An 18,951-nucleotide genomic window follows, 5' to 3' on the forward strand; every position below is an offset into this window, starting at 1 on the left:
CTACCACCTAGTTTCCTAAATGTGCGACATTGGATCGGCCAGTGGATTTTACCTGCAACAGAAAACGACATTGACAAACGTTAGATGAATAATAATAATATTCTCTTTCTTTTCTTTTCGACTCAAAATTTTCTCAATAATATTCTAAGAATATCCAATCTCTGTTTCGATCTTAATCGAACCCGATCGAAAAGATAGAAAAGATTCGTGTAGTTCGATGGAGCTATTAAAAAAGACTTTTCAAAAATACTCGAACGAAAGAAAGAAACAAGCACGGTACTCAATTTTGAACAGTGTTAAAGTCGATGGTTGCAACCACAAGAACTCTTTCTTTCTCTCTCTCTTAATCGTATCTTTGAAAAAAAAAAGAAAGGCGAGTAGAGAGAGAGAGAGAGAGTTTATTTATGCCACGTCTAACCACGCTCGAAAGGGTTGAACAAACGAATACATGACGCGCGGCGGGGAAGGAAAGGTTGTGGGCAAAGAGCACACGCGTATACCAGATGTAATAACTAATGGCAATAATAACGACACAATGGCCTCCTCGTAGACCGAGCGTGCTCGATGTTGATTTACTTTTCACGCTCGGCCACCACCACCACGACGCATGCACGCCCACACGCGCGAATGCAAAATCCATTCCCTCCCCCTTCCCCTCGACCGGTTCTCCTCGTGACGTCGATGGCGCGTGAACGATACCGCGAGTTACGAATCGATTGGAGCGGAGGATCGAGAGCAACAGCAGCGTGGTGCACGACGCACGCGTGGCGCGCAAAAACCGGCCGCCACCGTCCACGTTCGAATTATCACGATCGAACGTTCACGCTCGATTTCAGGGAGAAACCAGTCGCCGCGCTCTTTATCAAAAGCAAAGCCTCGACGAAACGGCCGGGGATAATTGGTAATTTCGATCCATTTGTCAAACGCGCGCCAACCTCGTTCGACCGTGTCACCGCGAGCTACTTTTGCAAACGAGCCTGCATCGTAAATCTTGGCGAATTCCACACGCGTGATATTTTTTTTTTTTCTTTTCTTCCTTTTTCTTTTTTTTTTTTTTTTTTTTTTACGAGCTTCCAAGGTGTAGAAGGAGCTGGAAGAAATATCGAAGCCGGGATTGAAATAATAGGTTGGAAATTTGCGGTTCCAAGCGCGGATGCAACGATTTCGTCGTTTTATCGAAAAGAGTAATCGCGCGAATGAATTTCCCTCTTTCGAAAGTGGGAAAAATAAATGATAACGATTCGATAGATCTCGAGAGTGTGATTTAATAACGAAAAAGTGATGTACAACAAGCGAGTAACAAGCGTGGATGGACGTGAAAAATATATCGGGGGAGAAATGATAGTTTTCAATGCGTGGAGAGTAATAGTTCCGTTTACGTGAATTGTAAATCGCGATTCTTCTCCCCCAAGAGAGAAGAATGCCACGTAACAGTAAATAATAAAAAAAATGGTGAACCGCGGAAACGCGCAAAGAAAGCAATTTGAAATTTGCATAACCTTCGACGAGGCATTCCAAAGAAGATTTCCATAGAATGCAAAAGGTTCAATGATTGTGTACAATTGACTGCGTAATATAGAATTGATAGAAAAGATCGATGTAAATTCTCAGTGGATAATTTCGATCGTAAAATAACGAGCCGTCAATCGACGACGATCGAACGATTTGGCGATTTAAGTAAATGAAAACGTTGAAAATTTGAAAGCCTTATTTAGGTAATTATTTACTAAAAATACGAAACGATAAAAAAAAATATTGTCCAGACTATTACGCGCGATTATTAATTGATAATTTGATAGTTTCTGAAAGTAAATTTTAAATATGATAAGAGAAATTATCTTACAAGGACAAAGATACCCAAAACCCTTTCTCATTCTGCATTCTTTCAAATTGCCCAATCCTCGATTACCCATTATTTTATGTTATGTTATGTTCTATATGGAAGTGAACGAAAGATGGCACATCAAAGATAAGAAAGGCGATAATGATAGATTTTTTTTTCAAAGAGAAAAGCTTTCCCTTCACGATAACAAATATTAGCAAGTTGAGCCATCGACAGAGAGAAAGGAAATCGCCTTGCCCTACTTGGAAATAGCAGTCGATCGAAATCGGGTTCGAACAATAATCGCGTTAATTGGTCCCCGGATTTGTTTGCCAAACCATTCCTTCTCGTGTTAAAAACCCGTGCCTGTTCGTTGCCTTGCCGAACATTAACGAAACACACGCTCGACGTTTTATCTCAAGAAAGGAACAAACGTTGCGTTATTCATGATTCGCGCTCGCCCGGGCAAAACACGTATACAACGCGGCGGACTCTCTCAAATAGGTTTACAGGCATCGTAACGCCACGTGCTGCTCCATTGTTCGTGAGCGCCGTGTACTTTGATAACCGACAAAGTGGAGGAGTAGTTTGGAAGATTTGATATATATATTCGATTTCCCAGTCTGATAAATTGAAAAATTCAAACGATAAATTCCGATGTAATCTCTCTGGCCGATAATAATTCACCATTGTTGAAAACACAAGCTAACGACACGAGTCTCATATTACTAATTCCATTAACTTATTAAATATATCGACGCAGAAAAGTTAAAAGCAAATTTAAAAAAAAAAAAGAGAAAAAAAAGACGAAACAATTCTAATTACCATTTACATTAGTAATTAGTGTTTGAAAAATGCCCCTTATCTCTCACACGCACATACCGCGCTTTGTATCCTCTTCCAATTACGGAATGGAAAATTATTATTATTATTATTATATACGCAACCGACCACGAAACGCAAATGCAGAATAGCTGTCGCATACCGGCGGTTTACGAGGCGATAAGATAGAACAAGGCTTGAAGTATTGTTTCTCCCATGGCTGGAAGGAATAGTTTTCCACGGCGGAAACTAGGTTTCGCGTTCGAAACACATTATTGGGCGATAAGATAGGGAGAGAGAGAGAGAGAGAACTGGCTGGCTCCGCGCTTCGACGAATGTTTGCTAATCGCATCGGGGCTCTACTCTATTCGTTCGAGCCGACTCACTTTTCAAACTCGCGCGCGGCTTCGTTTCGCCTCGCTGATTCATGCAACGACTTTAAAACCCGATACGCAAACTGGAACGGCGGCGGCGATGTTTTTAGAATTCGGATTGCCGTTCCAAACACGGTCGGCGGTGAACCCTTTTTCAAAGAGTATGTAACATGGAATCGTAGAATTGAAAAGATTTCGAAAAACTGGATTCGCCGAATTCTACGCTGCAAATAGATAAGCAAGTAAAGATCATAAAGTGAAATTCTCAACTTGAGATCGTAAAATCATTCGAAAAACCACTTAAATCCTCCAGATATTACAATTATCCAAAGCTCGAATAATTTAATCCTTGATTACGATGACCGCAAAATTAAAGAATTAAGAAAAAATTCAGAAAGAAATTTTTCTTTTGAAAAAGAATTGAGGAATTCAAAAACTTAATAAAGATGGAAGAAGCTCATTCATAGAAGCCACGAGGGGAGGAGTTCGACAAAACAAGGCAACAACGAAAACCTCGTAAATCGTGACAAAATCTTTCGTCAAAGATCCAGAAAGAAAAAAGGAAAGGGAGAGAGAGTGGTTGTTGGAGATCGGAAAAAATAATACGTCATCGAAAGTTGGAGAGTTGACCCCTTCCCTCCCCTCCTGCCTCGTTTCCGGCCCGGCGAGTATTTATTTCTCCGCCGCTTTGTCTTCCTTTGTCGCGGAATAATCGGGGAAAGGCGTGGACAGGGGGCAACGGCGGCGGAAGTGTGGATTCTCGAGGCGCGGAAATGGGGTGGCAGTGTAACGGGACCGGCGGGTTGGCAAGGTGGAAGAGACGACGACAAACATCGTGAAGGGAGAAAAACAGGAAAGGAAGAGGGGAGGGGAGGGGAGGGGAGGGGAGGAGAAAAGGGAGAGAATCGGCAACGGCAGCTGCTCTCTCGAGCATTTAGCGAATTTTGCCGCGAGGCATTAAGGGAGGGCCCTCCCCTCTTCGTTTCCTTTTTTCCCTTCGACTTTCCTCTTCTCCTCGTTTCCTTTTCGACACGCAGGGCAAAAATGAGCGAGTGGAAAGGCCGCTGGCCGGATTCACACGCCGAGGACCCCTCACGGGGCACGCACCACCCCTCTCTCTCCCCCCATTGCCAATGAAAATCCTGAGAAACTGGTAAACACAGAAAGGGGGAGGGGGAAAAAATCCTTTGCATTCGGTCTCGTTCGTTCCACCTGGAACGCGTTTCTTGTTCCGAGGCTGCACCCGATCATTTTCGATCTCGTTTCCTGCGCATTGGTTCCGGTAATCGATTGTCGAAAATCAATAGTCTGCCTATAGCGTGATAAATTTTGTTTAAGCGACGTTACAACGATGGAGCGAGAAAAGAAAAGGGGGGAATAATGTCTTGGAGAGATCCAATGGAAAAGTTGCTGCGTTATTTTCAGAAACGTACGAAGGAGATGAGGATGATACTTTGAACAATGGTGCTTCACAGTTGGCTAGAAGCAGATGTTTTTCTTTTTTCTTTCTTTTTTGCATGCGAGAGAATTCCATCCTCCAGGGGATGTTTTTACCCTCTTCGAAGCGAAGAAAGAGAGATGCAGGCGAAATTTAAATTTACTCCTGGACCCGGGTTTGCTTTCTCAGCGATCGCGCGTAAAAATGAAATCGATGAAATTCATCCTTTCGATATTATATCGTCCCTATATAGACTTATTTCAAACACTTATTCCACACCCCTAGGACACCCTGTAGATATCGCTATAAAAAGTCGCTGAGATCGCGTCACAGGCGTCCAATGTCACCCGAAGGGCGTCAGTTGGTCCTCTTCCCACCCTTAAAAACCTCACTCCTCTCATTTTTTCCTTTAAAAAGAAAGGAAAAAAAAAAGAAGAAAAAAGTATACGATTCAAAGTCGGCCGTAACGCATTCCCCGAACGATCCAATACGATAAAGCTCAGAAGAATCGATGGCAAGCAACCATGGGAACCAGTCCTCGCGACTGATTCCTCGCCGAACGTCGATATTAAATCGTTACTCGGATATATCTCGGTGGTATCCAAGAGGGAGGAGGGGTGTGTACCACGGTGCGCGAATTATGGTTAACGGGCTGGAAAGGTAAAAAGGGTGGCCTCCACGAGAGAGTGAGAGAGAGAGAGAGAGAGAAAGAGAGAGGTTCGGCGCGAAGTATGGGCAACAACGATCGTCACAAAAGATCGTCGTTGGCTATGGGGGTTGCAATATTTCTGTTATGGTACATTAAATTCGTACGAGTTTTCTAACGCGACCACCGCCGTCAATAACGGGGAATCGGCGAGAAATAACGGAGGGAGAAACACATTTTCTTCCTCGCCCTGGTTATTTTTCTTCGTCTTCCCTCCCATCGAAATTCGGAATTTCTTGTAACCGATCGATCTATCGATTTTTGTTTCTCGTCTCGAGGAAACCTCGCTGCAGGGAAAAAGGAAATCAAATCATTAGTCCAATGTTTTAAGGAAAATTGTGAATATTCTATGGTGAATTCTCGTAATTTTGATTTTTAATAAATATATAATAATTTAAGTGAAACGATTTGAAAAATGGAAAGATTCGATTAAGATCGTTCATCATTTGGTTCTCATGAATTTATTTTTTCAAATTTTCAACTCATCTTTCATTCGGTTAATCGAAATTCATGTTTATACGGCTTTGATGGACTTTGTAACTTTGCAAACGGGAAACTTTTTTTTTCCTAGTTTTTTCTTTTTTTTTTATCAATTGATTTAATTAAAACTGTTTATCCTTCGTAACAACAACGTTTCACGAATACATAGATGAATAATGATCGAATATGATTCATTATGACTAATGATTATGAGCGAAACTTTGTAAAAATTTATTTATATAATTTCACGGTTATAAATCTTTATTATTTCAAATAATAAAAGTTTGCATATAGAAAAGATTTCATGTGATTTTGAAATAAATGTTTTCCAATTAAATATTAATCATTTTTGTGATACTGAAAATTTCAAAACGTTCGTAAATGCGTACTAAAATTATAATCGAATATATTACATACGCGAGAGAAACTAAAATTTAAATCAAAGAAAAAAAAGAAGAAAAACAGAAACATAATCGATAAATATTTCCAAATTTGTTACTCTACCTCTTTTAGTTTTTCCTTCTTTCACATCATATAACACAAAGTGGTATTAGTTCGATCGTTTCTTATCGCGCTTTTTCAATTTGACAAGCGAAGTTGAAGAAGGGAGAAAACAGCCACCGGTAGCCCAGGAAAAAGGAAAACTCGAGCAGAATTACCTTTAAGCAAAAGAAGAGAGAGAAAGAGAGAAAAAGAGGAAAAAAAAGGAAGGCTCGAGGGACAACACAGACGTTCGGAATCGAAACCTGGCCTTTTCCTCTCTTACAATTTGCATACCTTTCCAACCGATGAAATGACCCTGCGAAACGAGGATAAGGGTCCTTTCTACCAAGTCTAATGGCCTGCGTTCCAAAGCGTCTGCTACGAATGGCAACGCCACCGCTAACCGTGCTTACGTAATTTTCTAACGAAGAACAGTCTCTCACGCCCACTTCTACAAATATCTTCCAACCTTATAACCCTTCTCTACTACAAAAAAAAAACAAAGTCTTAAAACGCTTCGTTCTTTATCTCTCTCGTGCTTCGAACGAAAATTATTAAACGAAACAATTAGACGAGCTTTTCTTCAAAAGAAATCTTGACATTCTATCTTAGAATCATCAATTCCGGATCCCTATTCGATATACAAAAACAAATTAAATTTTCGATTTATATTTTAACTCTCCCTTCTCCAATAATTTTCAAAAGAAGAAGAAGAAAAAAAATCCTTCTCGAAGGTCCATCACCATCAACAACCCCCATCCAAGAAACACACTCCCTCCTCCTCCTCCTCCACGTAACCGCAGCGGCGAATTATCAACGAGTCTGAGAAACGTGGACAATTTTCCCCGGGTTGTTTGCGCGGAACGTGACAAAACGAGAGAGAGAGAGAGCGCGCACGTGAAAAGAAGGGAGAGAGAAAGAGACACAATAGAGCAAGCAACGGCATAGCAGCGGGCGTTAATAATGAGCCGGAGCCCGATTCCTACGGCATCGGTGGTGTCACGTCGCTTTGTTCGCTCTCGCGCATTATTCGGCCCGCTCGCGTATCTCGAATAATCAGTCGCGTTTTACCGAAATAGCAACGCGCATTGTCCCTCGGGGTCTAGACGACGACGTGCAATATCACGTGGAGAACAAAAGGCCGGGCAGAGGGAGGACACGATCGTCGTCGGAGAGAAGTTTGCCACCCGCTCGGTTCCTGCGAGAGAGAGAGAGACATAGGACGAGGAGGATAAGGTCCCAGAAAAAGAAAGTTTCGGAAAGAATCCCTTCTTCCCGATTCCACTTCATCGTTCTCCTCCTCTTGCTTCGAGACCAACTGCACAGAGTAGAGTTCGAGAATTCCAATTTTCGAAAACTTTCCCGTTAATCGAACGATTCCCGAAACAACGCTCTCCAACCATTCGTTTCATCGAGTCGAGAATATGATTTCTATATATATCGATTCGTGCAACTTCGTCAAACTTTCTCCGCTAACCCATATATCTGAAAGAAGTTGCGAATGGAAAGAGAGAGAAATAAAGATAAAGAGAGAAAAAGAAAAAAAAAATTCCACTCGCCGGTTAAGGAAACGTGACTTCCAAGACGTAGTAAGAAAAGAGAGACCCCGATCTTCCTCTCCTCCTCCTCCAAGGAACAGGTTTCGTTTCGCGCGTGCAAAACAAAGGAAGAAGAAGAAGAAGAAGGAAAAAAAAAAGAATTTTTGCGGAAGAACAAACGCGGGAAAAACGACGAGATAAAGAAAGAGAGAGAAAACATCGATATCCATCCATCCACTAGGTTCAAGCGGGACAAAGAGATACTGCGGGGACGCATTATGACCGATGAAATACCGTATTAAGGGTCCCTCCCCAAAGCAGGCCTAGAAACAGACGCACCTGCCACTCGTTCCTCCTCAATCCGGGACCTTTTTCGAACCCTCGAGCGAGAGCCACAAGCTCTTCGAATGGGATTGTTTCTCTCCCTTGTATCCATCCTCCTACTCTTATTTCTATGCTCTCTCTCTCTCTCTCGCCAATCTCGCGACACGAGGCGCTTTGGTCACGAGTCTCATCTCTCGGGAGAATATATATACACACGATGGCCGTGCGCGCTTATTGGATATATCCGAGCGTGGAGAGGCTCCGTCGTCCAAGAAGGGACGACGATTCTTCGTTAAGAAGATTACCGGATTCGAGGGACCTAACGTTACCTGACCGGCGATTATTATTTCACGGGGGTGGGCCGAGAGATCGAGAGGGATTTCGTTTCGAGAGGGGTCTCGTGCGACAATATAAGGCCGATAAATCGTTGAACAGGTGTAAAATTGTCCGGTGACGATATTATTTTCGATAAAGAGATGTTGTTTATTCCTCGCGAGGAATTCGTGGAAATTAAGAAACGAGCGATGATAAGCAATGTAATTTTGATAAGGAGCTTTAAATAAGGCGACGTCTCGAAATTTTTTGCCGATAAATGGATTCGAAATGGCTTCTTCTCTCTCTTTCTCTCTCCTTTTAGGGGTCTCTTTTTAGGGCGAATAAATAAAGTATTAAAGACAAATCGAAAGAAAGAAGTATTATTAACCGAATTATCGAAGAAGAGGAGGATGACATCGTGGATGGGAGGAATAATATTTCTTAAGGAGGAATATACGATGTTAAATGGTGAAATCTCTAGATAAATTTAAAGTCAATAGGTTTCCGTGAAAGTTACAAGGCGCGACAAGCTTTCTCGTGGATGAATTGTTTGACCAAAGACTTTCACGAGGGTTAAAGTGAAATTGATTGTTGAAAATTGGCCGATAAAAGAATATCTCTAATTCGAGGAGAGAGGATTCAAAAGTTTGAATCGCGTCATTAAAATTTCCCTCCCTCGATTATACTCGATTATACTCCCCTCCCCTCCCGGCACGACCAGACAAATCCTGTTTTCAAAAGGTTTTCGAGGTATTCCGAACCCGAACAATAAAAGGGTTACGTGTATACACAGCGCGTTATACGTGTCGAAAATTCAAGAAGAAGGGTTCCCCTCCTCTTGAAGAAGAAGGAGAGAGATAGAGAGAGAAGTATACACGTGTCCCATTGACAAAGGTGTAACCGGTATAAAATAATCTCATTTGCAAATAAATGAAATATTCTGTTTTCTTTGTTTATCAATTTGAAGAATATTTGTTCAATGATTTATCGTTTAAGAATATTTATTCTTCTTCCCTGCCACGAAGAACGCGATGCTCTTTCTTCGATGCTCTTTCTTGCACGAGGCAAAAGTCGTTATCTGAAAAATTGACACAGCTGGCAAGAGAAGTAATAAACACAAAGTACCGGTAATTTCGAGTTAATGAAAATATATATTTATTAGCTAGTTTAGTTATTTGACAACACCTCGTATGGGTAATGACACAAGATGGATAGATCGTTATTTGTCACGGGTGTTATCTTCGAGAATTTATATTCACGCGGGACAAACATGTGTGTTTAAGATGTGTGTCTGTGGAAGAAGAGAAAAAGAAGTATAAAAAAACGAGGAATTTCGATAGCTTCCGACAGTAGAAGCGAAAACGGCTTTGAAAGAAGAATACATTCCAATGTCCCGCTACATCTTTACGTGTATGCTTATTGCTACACTCCTCGCTGTTTGTAAGTATTATATGGTTTTTTTTTTTTTTTTATAATTCCCATAATTGCATGACAAAATACGACATTATTTAAATGTTAATTAATTCGTTATAAATAAAAAAGAAAAGAAAAATTTCGCTAGATGGAATAAATATATGCGCGACGATTCGAAATAATTCAGTTATTTGCAACCGTTGGCTTTCCAACAATCGCAAAAGTGAACTAAAAATTACGTATCAGTCTTCTAGCGTTTAACTCTTTTTTTCATCTTGGAAAAATATTGTGATTTTACTCACGTTTACGCTTTTCGAAAACAGACGTCGACGCGCAAAACAACGAGGAAAACATAAGATGCGGAGAAAATGAAAAACCGTACATATGTGGATCGTTGTGCGAGCCATCTTGCAACGCTCCACATCCGAATCGTATATTTTGCCCGAGAATCGTAAGAATTGCAATGAAAAAAAAAGAAAAAAATATATATTACGTTAAATCAATTACGTGATCGAAGATTCTCAAGTAATTTAATTTATCGCAGGAATGCACGTGGTCGTTGACCGGAGGTTGCCGATGCGAGCAAGGCTATCTCAGAAATAATAATGGCGTTTGCGTGCCATCCTCGCAATGTTAAAAGCAATGTCCACGGACCGTCCTTAAAAACTTCGATAACGGTAAATCATATTGCAAAACGATTAAAAAAAAAGAAAAAAAAAACTTCCAAGAATAATATCTCCTATCCCATTTGTTGAATAGCAATATATTTAAAAAATAAATTTCTTTTCTCGATTCATTTACCTATATATAGAATAAAAGCGACGAAAAGAAGAAATCACGTGCAATGACACTCGTATATAAAAATATAAACGAAAAAAAAAGAAGAAGAAGAAGAAGAAATTTTCTTTCTCACCTACGATATACGATCAACAATATATACGAAGAAAAATCACTTATCGTGCAAGCTCATACTTATTATGGATCTCGATTGGAATTCGTCACACTCCGTTTTTCTCTCCCCACGATCACAACACACACCACCCAACCGAGACGTTTCGCCGATTCGATTTGACCGTACGGGACGAGTCGCCGCGGCTAAATATCCTCCAACGACTCAAAAGCTTACGTAAAACCTATAAACTTTTCCTCGTATCGCCTGCCCACCAATCTACTACCGCTTGACTATTCGCTTGATTAATAACGACACGTGAGCCGAAGCACGGACGAGCAACGGGCGGCAAAGCGTGGGCCCACCTTCCTCGACCAATATCGCGCGATCAAGAATAATTTTTTAACAACTCGCGGGCCTCCTCCTCCTCCTCCTTCCACTTCCTCCTTCCCTTCTCTCCACCGCCTCCTGTGTGTAACAGGTGCCTATATACCGTATTACTATCGCGATAATTCGCGTGACTTCGTTTATAATTCCCAACCGATGACGTGTTCCTCCCGAGCGACTCGTTTCCGCGAAACGAGGCCCGTGTAATTCCGAGGAAAAATATTCGCGATTTCGCTTATCGGCAAGGTCGTCGAGGGGGAAATAGTGTCGAGTTTGTTGGAATTTCGTTGGAGGGAACGAGGGGGGGAGAAGGTTGGTCGACGATCAAAGAAACAATTTGTTGGGCGAAAAGGAACAGAGATTTCAAGGGTCAGTGGGAACGCAAGGGAGAGGAGAGGGTGTGTGTGTATATGTGTACGTGTGTGAGTCTCCACCAGGAAGAAATCCCCGTTTTCTTCGAAATAAAAGCACGGGGAGGGAATATAGATGGAAACCTCGTTCCTATCGTATTTATGAGCTAGCTCTGAAACACACATGTATATATATATATTATAAATAAACGATATTACGTTTAATATAACGTTTCGAATGTAATTCAAAGCTTAGAAGTTTTGTAAAATAAAGAAATAAAGGGAATCTGTCTTAAAAAAATTGCGACGAAAATCGTGACCCAATTCAAAATACGAAAATACGTGAAAATACGTGATTCGCACGAGCGAAAAATCGGTTGAAAACTCGCATCGCGCGCTCCTCGAACGAGAGAAGAAATCCGTCCCCTTTGAGCGTCCCCTCCTCCTCCGTCGATTCTTCCCGCGAGAAGAGGGAGAAAAATACTTTTCTTCGATCCCTCCTCCTGTCTTCCGCTTCATTCGTTCCCCGGCGGAGAATCGACACCCGAAAATCGCGAGGCATTGGCACGCAATCAAGCGACGACACGACTCGAGACGAATCCTCGCGCGCGGAGAAGGGTGGAGAGAAAACTCCACCCCAATCGAATTAATCGCGGCGTGTTAGCAGCTGTCGATGCGCGTCCATCGAGAAACGCGTCGTCTTTTTGCCACGACTTCCGATCGAACGCGAGTTTTTTCCTTTTTTCTTCGTTTCGACAATGCGACGACGAAATAGAGGACTGTCATTTTTTCCTCCATCAATGGGGGAAAGATAAATAAAATAACGATTAACGAGGGCGTCCCACAGGACGACAATGAAGGAAAAAGGGTGCATCGAGTTTCGTTGACAGGGTTGTTTTCGATGGTTGAATGGAATCGATTGAAAATCAAATTCTTCCGTTGTATCGGACAGGATACAAAGGTTGCAACGTATTAAGATAGCTTGGAATAGTTTGAAGAATGAACGGCGATACGTTGGAGTCGTTTGAATTTGTTGGCCAGATCATAAAGTTCTCATTCTACTACGGATGAAGTTGTACTACTGCGAAGATTGTTCTCAACTTGTCGGTTCGACGAAAAATATTTTGTTCATCTTTTCATCAACTCTTTCCATTCTTGATGGGGCGCAGATGAATATTTTTTTGTGAGAGGCAATTTTTACTTAATAAATGCGAAATAACGTCGAATACAAAATTTAAATAATGCGAAATTAGCCAAGTATGCAAACTTCTACGCCTCTTTGAAAAGCGCCTCGTTGTTAGTCACCGTCGATTACGTAACCTCATCGCGTACGTGCGAGTGAACATGTAGATATCTCCACAAAAGGAAAAAATAAGCAAGATTAACGATATGTTTTTTTTTTGTTTTATTTTTCTTTTTTTCTTCCTTTTTTTTTTTTTTTTTTTCTTCTTTTTCGGAGAACACGTTTTCACGGAAGACAACGACGATTCATTGGAACGGAATGTTGGCGAATCGTTCGATCGATCAATTTTCCTGAAGAATTTTCTTCTTTGAGAAAAATCATCGTTTTTCGTTTTATCGATATGTGATGATATCGATCGACGATATCGCACAATGTTTACGTGGAAAAGTCCGTTACACGGAGCTTGTTTGAATCAATTAAACGAAAAGAGATTTCAGAGATTAAAACAACTCTGTTGTGGAAAGATATCGCGATTTTTCAAAATATCCTTACTTCTACGATAGATACGAAGTCTGTTCTTCTAGCTTCGTTTTACGCAAATGATTAATATAGCGTGTTGGTATAGATTTTGCCAGACGGAAAAAAAATAATCGTCCCCTCCTCTCTCTCATCATTAAAAATGGCTCCACAACTCGACGAGAACAGAATACATTATTATTCCCACTAACGACTAACAAACGTTCGTATAATTGGCGTAACGTTGCTCCGATTACTACTTTAATATATAACTCGGCTAGTTACAACCACACTTCATACCACTTAAACGTGGAATAAATTCAAATATTCAAACGTGGATGACGAGTAGAGTTCGGATACTTCGGTTCAGAGAATTCTATTGATGAAATATAAACGATCCAAGTACACGATCCATGTATGGATGATTCATCTTGGATGAATCGAGAGTTCATGTACAACCGAAATTATCCAAGTTGGAATAACAAGGATATAATTCCAACTACTCAAGATTTCGGGTATCTATAATTTTCAAAGTTCTTCTGCGCAAAAAATAAATCTTTCCATCGAAATTTCCGCCCGCCAACTTTCGCATTATCTCCATCTGTAAAAATCTTATTGCTCAAATTTTTATTTGTGCGAACACCCGATAGACACGCACCACTTCTCGCGTATTGCGTTCTCCCCTCCCCCCCCCTCTCTCTCTCTCTCTCCTCGTTCCCTTGGCTGGCAGCAAACAACTTACATAATACCGTATATTTATCCACCGGCACGAGTTTACTGCACTACCGACACCGTTCTCGCTCCGTCTTTCTCGTCTCGTAGTTCCGCCACACGCAGCGCGAGGGGGAAAAGCGCGAGCGTGGCCGAGCATACGTGTTCATTACGTAGCCCTGGAGCAGTCGGTCGACCGGGGAAAACACGTGACGCGTCGACGTCTCATTAAGAAACGACGCCGGCGTTCGTTCGTTCGTTCCTTTCGACCCGGCCACGCAGCCTCGTCACGAAGGGAGAGAGATTATTTATCGACGCGTGTTCGTGTCCAGGGAGAAACACGGGAGAGACACGTCTAATTATCTTGGATAACGTGATTTGTGGTGCTCGAGTATCTTTGTTCGCTTTTCAGAGAACGAGATATTTCGCGTCACGATACATTCCAATCGAACGAAAAAATTTTCAAACGCCGCGAGACGAGTAGAGTATCGCGATTGTAATCGTATTATCTCTCTCGTACGTATCTATTTGTATTTATCTCGAGAGATTCAATTTCGCTGTACTGTAAAATATCGCTTTACGATTATCGATATCTTAACTCTAAATATATTTCGAATCGTTTCTCAAACCTGCGCATTTTTTAAAAAAAAATCGAGACGTATTATAAAACGTTAGAAACGTTCCTCTTGAATATCGTTCCCCGTCCACGATTATTCAGAGAGTCGCTCCGTCGCTCTATTATTCCAACCACGCGTACGACTGTACGGCTCGTTTGGAACGTAGTGAAATTCCAGCCAGCGAATATATCCAGTGGATCTCAAAAAGCTCTATTATTCCATCGAGCTCCACATCTTTATCGAGCGGATCGAGAGCGCATACGCATTCCCCTATCGCGTATCGCTGGCAACGAGATAAATCCCCCCTCCCCTTCTTCGAGTCTAGCAGGAGGAGAGGAGGGAGGAGAAGTCCACGGAGGAGGCGCGTTATCTCTCCTCTTTGCGAAGTTGCAAGGCGCTCGTGCGAAGACACGCGCGCAAGATAACAGCGCCAAGCGGGCGCTGAGAATAGACGCGAGACGGTAAACAAGCGTCGATGCCAGACGATAGCGCACAACCTAGCCCAAGAAAAACCCGATTGTCGAGCTATAACGTTTCCGATACGACGCAGAAGCGCGAGTGTTTACACGTCGCGGCGCGGACGTTTCCATTCGTGGCATGGTAGAGGGAATCGTAGATACACGGGCTTCGACGAGGTCGTTCGAGCATGGAGAGAGAGAGAGAGAGAGAGAGAGGGGGAAAAATTACGTTTGTTTTCGCTACCGAACACCACTGTGCGTGAATTTAATTGAAGAGAGAGAAAGAGAGAGAGATTTGGAGAAGATAAGAGAGACGCGTTTAAAATACGCGTGTTCGATTCAAAGAACGTTGACACGTTTAAATGAAATATTATGAAACGATTATGCGATTTTTGATGAATTTAAAATATTCGCCGATAACAGGAGGTCGAGTTTCGCGTGGGGGGGAAATTTATGAAATTTGCGTGTCGATCGAAAGACGTGAAATATTCGAACCGAGATTTTATTTTGCGCATTTTTATGAATTAGAAATTAGGTGGAGGAAGTTGTAAGTTGTTAGTCCCGAGCAACCGAGAGAGTCTATCGACTGCTGCGGTTTTATTAGCGGAGAATCGAAACGTTACGTAAGAATCTACGGAACGCATTTGATATGCAAAAATATCCAAGAAATTGTATACATATATTACGATTCTTATGAATTTAACATATTCGAAGCTATAAAAAAAAAAAAAAAATATGTTGAAATGTTATTCAACGATGCAAAGTCCGTCGAGTTTTATTGACGAGTTGTTGGAAAATTTAAACGTTACACAAGACATTGCGATCGAATATATACGAAATTTTTAAAATGGACCCTTAAACGCAGTTTCGTAAAAAAAATTGTAATTGATAAGAAAGAAACGGAGCACGTGCAAGGAGGACGAGCGTTACATAGGCCAAGTAGAATTGATTTGTCTTCCACGAGAGGAGAGAACACACCAAGTCTCCTCTCGGCCACGAATCGGCCAATTATTCGACGCGAAAGACTCGTTATCCAATTTGGCTAACAAGGAGAACGATTGAACCGTCCGCCTCCTATTTTAACGAGCTTCTGGATGTCGCGAGCACACCGCGTTATATCTTTAACCCCCTTTTTCGATCCGTTTAACATTCGCGACTCTCCTTCGCGTCCCAACAGATAGCAATTCTAGAAAATTGCACGGAGCGAATTTGAAAAATTTCCCTCAATTTTCGAAAACGAACTAAGAACTCAAGTAACGAAAAAAAGAGAGAGACGATCCATTCGATCACTCTATAAATTCATCCTCCTCTCGAACGATTCATCAGATATTCAAACCGATCGTTTTTGATATTTATTCTATCCAAGGCCGAAACGACGTCTTGGTCGCGGCGCAGAAGAACGAAAAGCCGGTCTTCTCTCGCAATGATTCACGGAACGAGGAGGATGCGTGTATATAAAGGGAGAAGAAGACCACGGTCCATCACGTAGAGGGGGCGCGCCACGTAGCCGGTTTATTGCGCGCGAGCAAGTTCATAAGAACGTGACGTAACAGATAACGTGACGCGACACCGTTTTCTCAAATGGATCGCGCGGGACAATTCGCGTGGGCTTACGTATCTTTCCTGATCGTTGACGAGGTGTAATACAACCTCCGTCGAAGATCGCCACTGCTGATCGCGCGCAACTAACCTAGCGCAATGGAAAAACCAGTCCTCCTCCTCCTCCTCCTCCTCTCCACCTTCGCGATGGAACGCGAGGAAACAAAACGGAGGGAGAACGGATTCTCTTAATGACACAAATACGCGACCTTTTCACGGTTCAACGCGCTTCTGGGTTACGCTCAACCGTGAACTTTATACCCCCGCGAGATACGCGGACAACTGCTATCTCTGGGTCGATGGGAAAGCTTGAATCCCAGTCTTTCTTTTCCTACTCGTTTCTTTTCTATTTCGATATCCTTTTTCTCGCTCAGTTCAGATCCAAGGTTTTAATTTAAATCAGAAATCGAGGAAGAACGAAAGAAACGATTCCTTTTCTCCTACACGATCATTGAAATTAAAACCAGAATTTCCTAGATTAACTACATTCCATGGAATACACTACACGAAAAAGCGATAATTTTTCGTTTAAAAATAAGAAGAAAGGAGGGGGAAAGAAAAAACATCAAAAATAAGAGAAAGGAATTCGAAATGGAAGGAAAATTTCAACTCGACGAGGAGGGTAGTATACGAGTTGACGAGGTCGGGGTCAACACGTCGCAGCAGAAGAGGCGATCGTCCTATAAGCGATAACGAGAGTACAAACCAACGATCTATCCACCAATCGAAATCTACACATCGTGTAGTAAAACGGATAAACGATAGACTCATAGGGGATACGTATCGTTGCTTTATCACACAGTCGGTCGCCAAGCTGCACACACACATATATAAATATGTATATATATAGTCATAAATGATTGGGGAGGGGGAAGAGCATCTAGCGGCGTGTGTATCGGTGAGCAGGCGCGTGCTGGTTGGCTGGCGCGTAAGAATAGAGCTAGTAAATAGCTCGGCCGGCTCGAACGATATTACTAACCTAGCCCAACGGTGTTACGACACAAGCCGAGTCGACCCTGACGCAAAAGTAGCAGCGCGCGCGCCTAGCCTAGCCTAGGAGCTCGGCAAGCGGTCGTTGACTGATTATTTTATGCGCTCGATGCAAGTGCGCTACATAACTCCGTGTAGAGACTCTCTGTGACTCGCCAAATCGGAGAGCCCGACTCGAATCGAATTGTTGTTGTTGTTTCGCGCGACGAATCGATAGCCCGCGCTCGTCAATTTCGATTTACTGTGCAAGGAAATGTAATATTTTATAAATGTTACAATACGTAAACGATCGAACCGATTTTCGTTGGTAAAATTATTCGCTCTTGAAATTAGGGGATATTAAAGGAGATAACTATTTTTGCGTATTATTTTTGTAGAGAAATAAAGCAAACAACCATGTAACGTCGATCGTTATCGATACGAAAATTATCGATACGACAATTTTTTTTGGAATGTATGAGAAAACAATTCGTACGAATACAAAAAAGATAAAAATACGACGGAGGAATTGAAATTTTTAAGTTAATTTGAAATCGGTATTTAGTCGATCGTTTTAAAATTATTACGCGAGTCAAGGTTAAACTTTTATCGAACTTTTGTTTATTATTATATTGTTTTCAACGTTTATTTTCAAGGATGATGGATAATTTAACGTATATATCCGGGTGTAAAAAATTCGAAAACATCAGAATTTTGACATTAGAGGTGGAAACAAGTTCAGGGAACAGGAAGCAAGAAAAGGAATAATCATGTTTCCACATATTTTCGTCTACGTTCTCGTTGCTATCGTCGTTTGTGAGTATATTCTTCTCTTTAAATGATGAAAAAAAAAAAGAAAAAAGGCATTAAATTAATCATCCAGTGAATATTACCTCGAGAAACTAGATTTCTTCGTAAGATAGACAAAATTTTCCCGCAATTGCAGGATAAAAATAAAAATTGGACTTCGAATTTCAACGAGAAAAAAATAAACATGCACGAAATTAATTTTCGCGAGAAGAATCAAGTTATTACTTTACAAAAATTCAAATTTGAGGCTTTTCAGGTATTGACGCGAAGGTTTTCCCAATAATATGCGGACAGAATGAAACACCGAGCATATGCGGAGAAGGTATCTGCCCACCAACTTGCTGTAATCCAAACGTAAAATGTAATTTCCAAGGTATAGGACCTGTGAGTATTCCATATAATGTTAATTATCTTGCCACGAAATTCATTAAACGTGATAACGAGAATAAATTTATTTTTCAGGTTTGCACATGGCCTACGACAGGAGGTTGTCGATGCGTTAACGGCACCGTTAGAAACGAAAATAACAATTGTGTACCGCTTTCAGAATGTCCACCTGGAATTTGTTCTTCAAAATGAATAACGAACTTCAACGATGTTAATCTATATATATAATCTATATATCTGTATCTATATCAGAAGAGTAGAAGATAAATAGAAGACAACTATCATTGTCCAAGTAGAAAATAAAGAGACTATAATAGCAATATCGAATAAAGAGCGTTTTTAATGTTCGTTTTCCAATAT

The 18,951-nt window shown here is 41.4% G+C and overlaps 3 protein-coding genes across 8 annotated transcripts in view; 2 read left to right on the top strand and 1 right to left on the bottom strand.

Moving 5' to 3' along the window:
* Positions 1 to 18,951, bottom strand: part of LOC551957 (headcase protein) — a 139,683-nt gene that overhangs the window by 69,747 nt on the left and 50,985 nt on the right. Inside the window, exons 1-2 of one of the 5 annotated variants that reach the window (XM_006562601.3) lie at positions 10,629 to 10,909; positions 5 to 52 (exon numbers count right to left, since the gene is read on the bottom strand). The exons of 1 other annotated variant lie outside the window; for it this stretch is intronic. The gene's annotated coding sequence lies outside the window, so the exon portion shown is untranslated. Of the gene's footprint in view, positions 1 to 4; positions 53 to 10,628; positions 10,910 to 18,951 lie in introns of those variants that run through there. 3 more of the 5 variants (XM_016916500.2, XM_026445504.1, XM_006562600.3) reach the window with 3 other exon arrangements.
* LOC725114 (chymotrypsin inhibitor) lies at positions 9,608 to 10,442 on the top strand. Its single transcript, XM_001120999.5, has 3 exons — positions 9,608 to 9,742; positions 10,039 to 10,166; positions 10,260 to 10,442. The coding sequence occupies exons 1-3, from the start codon at positions 9,691 to 9,693 to the stop codon at positions 10,350 to 10,352; spliced, it is 273 nt and encodes a 90-aa protein (XP_001120999.2). The 5' UTR covers positions 9,608 to 9,690; the 3' UTR covers positions 10,353 to 10,442.
* Positions 17,314 to 18,922, top strand: LOC100577777 (cysteine-rich venom protein 1). 2 transcript variants are annotated; one of them, XM_006563352.3, is made up of 3 exons: positions 17,314 to 18,210; positions 18,452 to 18,588; positions 18,667 to 18,922. In XM_006563352.3, exons 1-3 carry the CDS (start codon positions 18,165 to 18,167, stop codon positions 18,781 to 18,783), a joined length of 300 nt encoding a protein of 99 aa, XP_006563415.1. In that variant the 5' UTR covers positions 17,314 to 18,164; the 3' UTR covers positions 18,784 to 18,922. The 2 variants fall into 2 exon arrangements, with proteins under 2 accessions (XP_006563415.1, XP_006563418.1); XM_006563355.3 differs by having other exon boundaries at positions 17,343 to 18,210; positions 18,461 to 18,588.

This window comes from Apis mellifera, linkage group LG15 (genome assembly GCF_003254395.2).
Source record: "Apis mellifera strain DH4 linkage group LG15, Amel_HAv3.1, whole genome shotgun sequence".
NCBI classification, from domain to species: domain Eukaryota; kingdom Metazoa; phylum Arthropoda; class Insecta; order Hymenoptera; family Apidae; genus Apis; species Apis mellifera.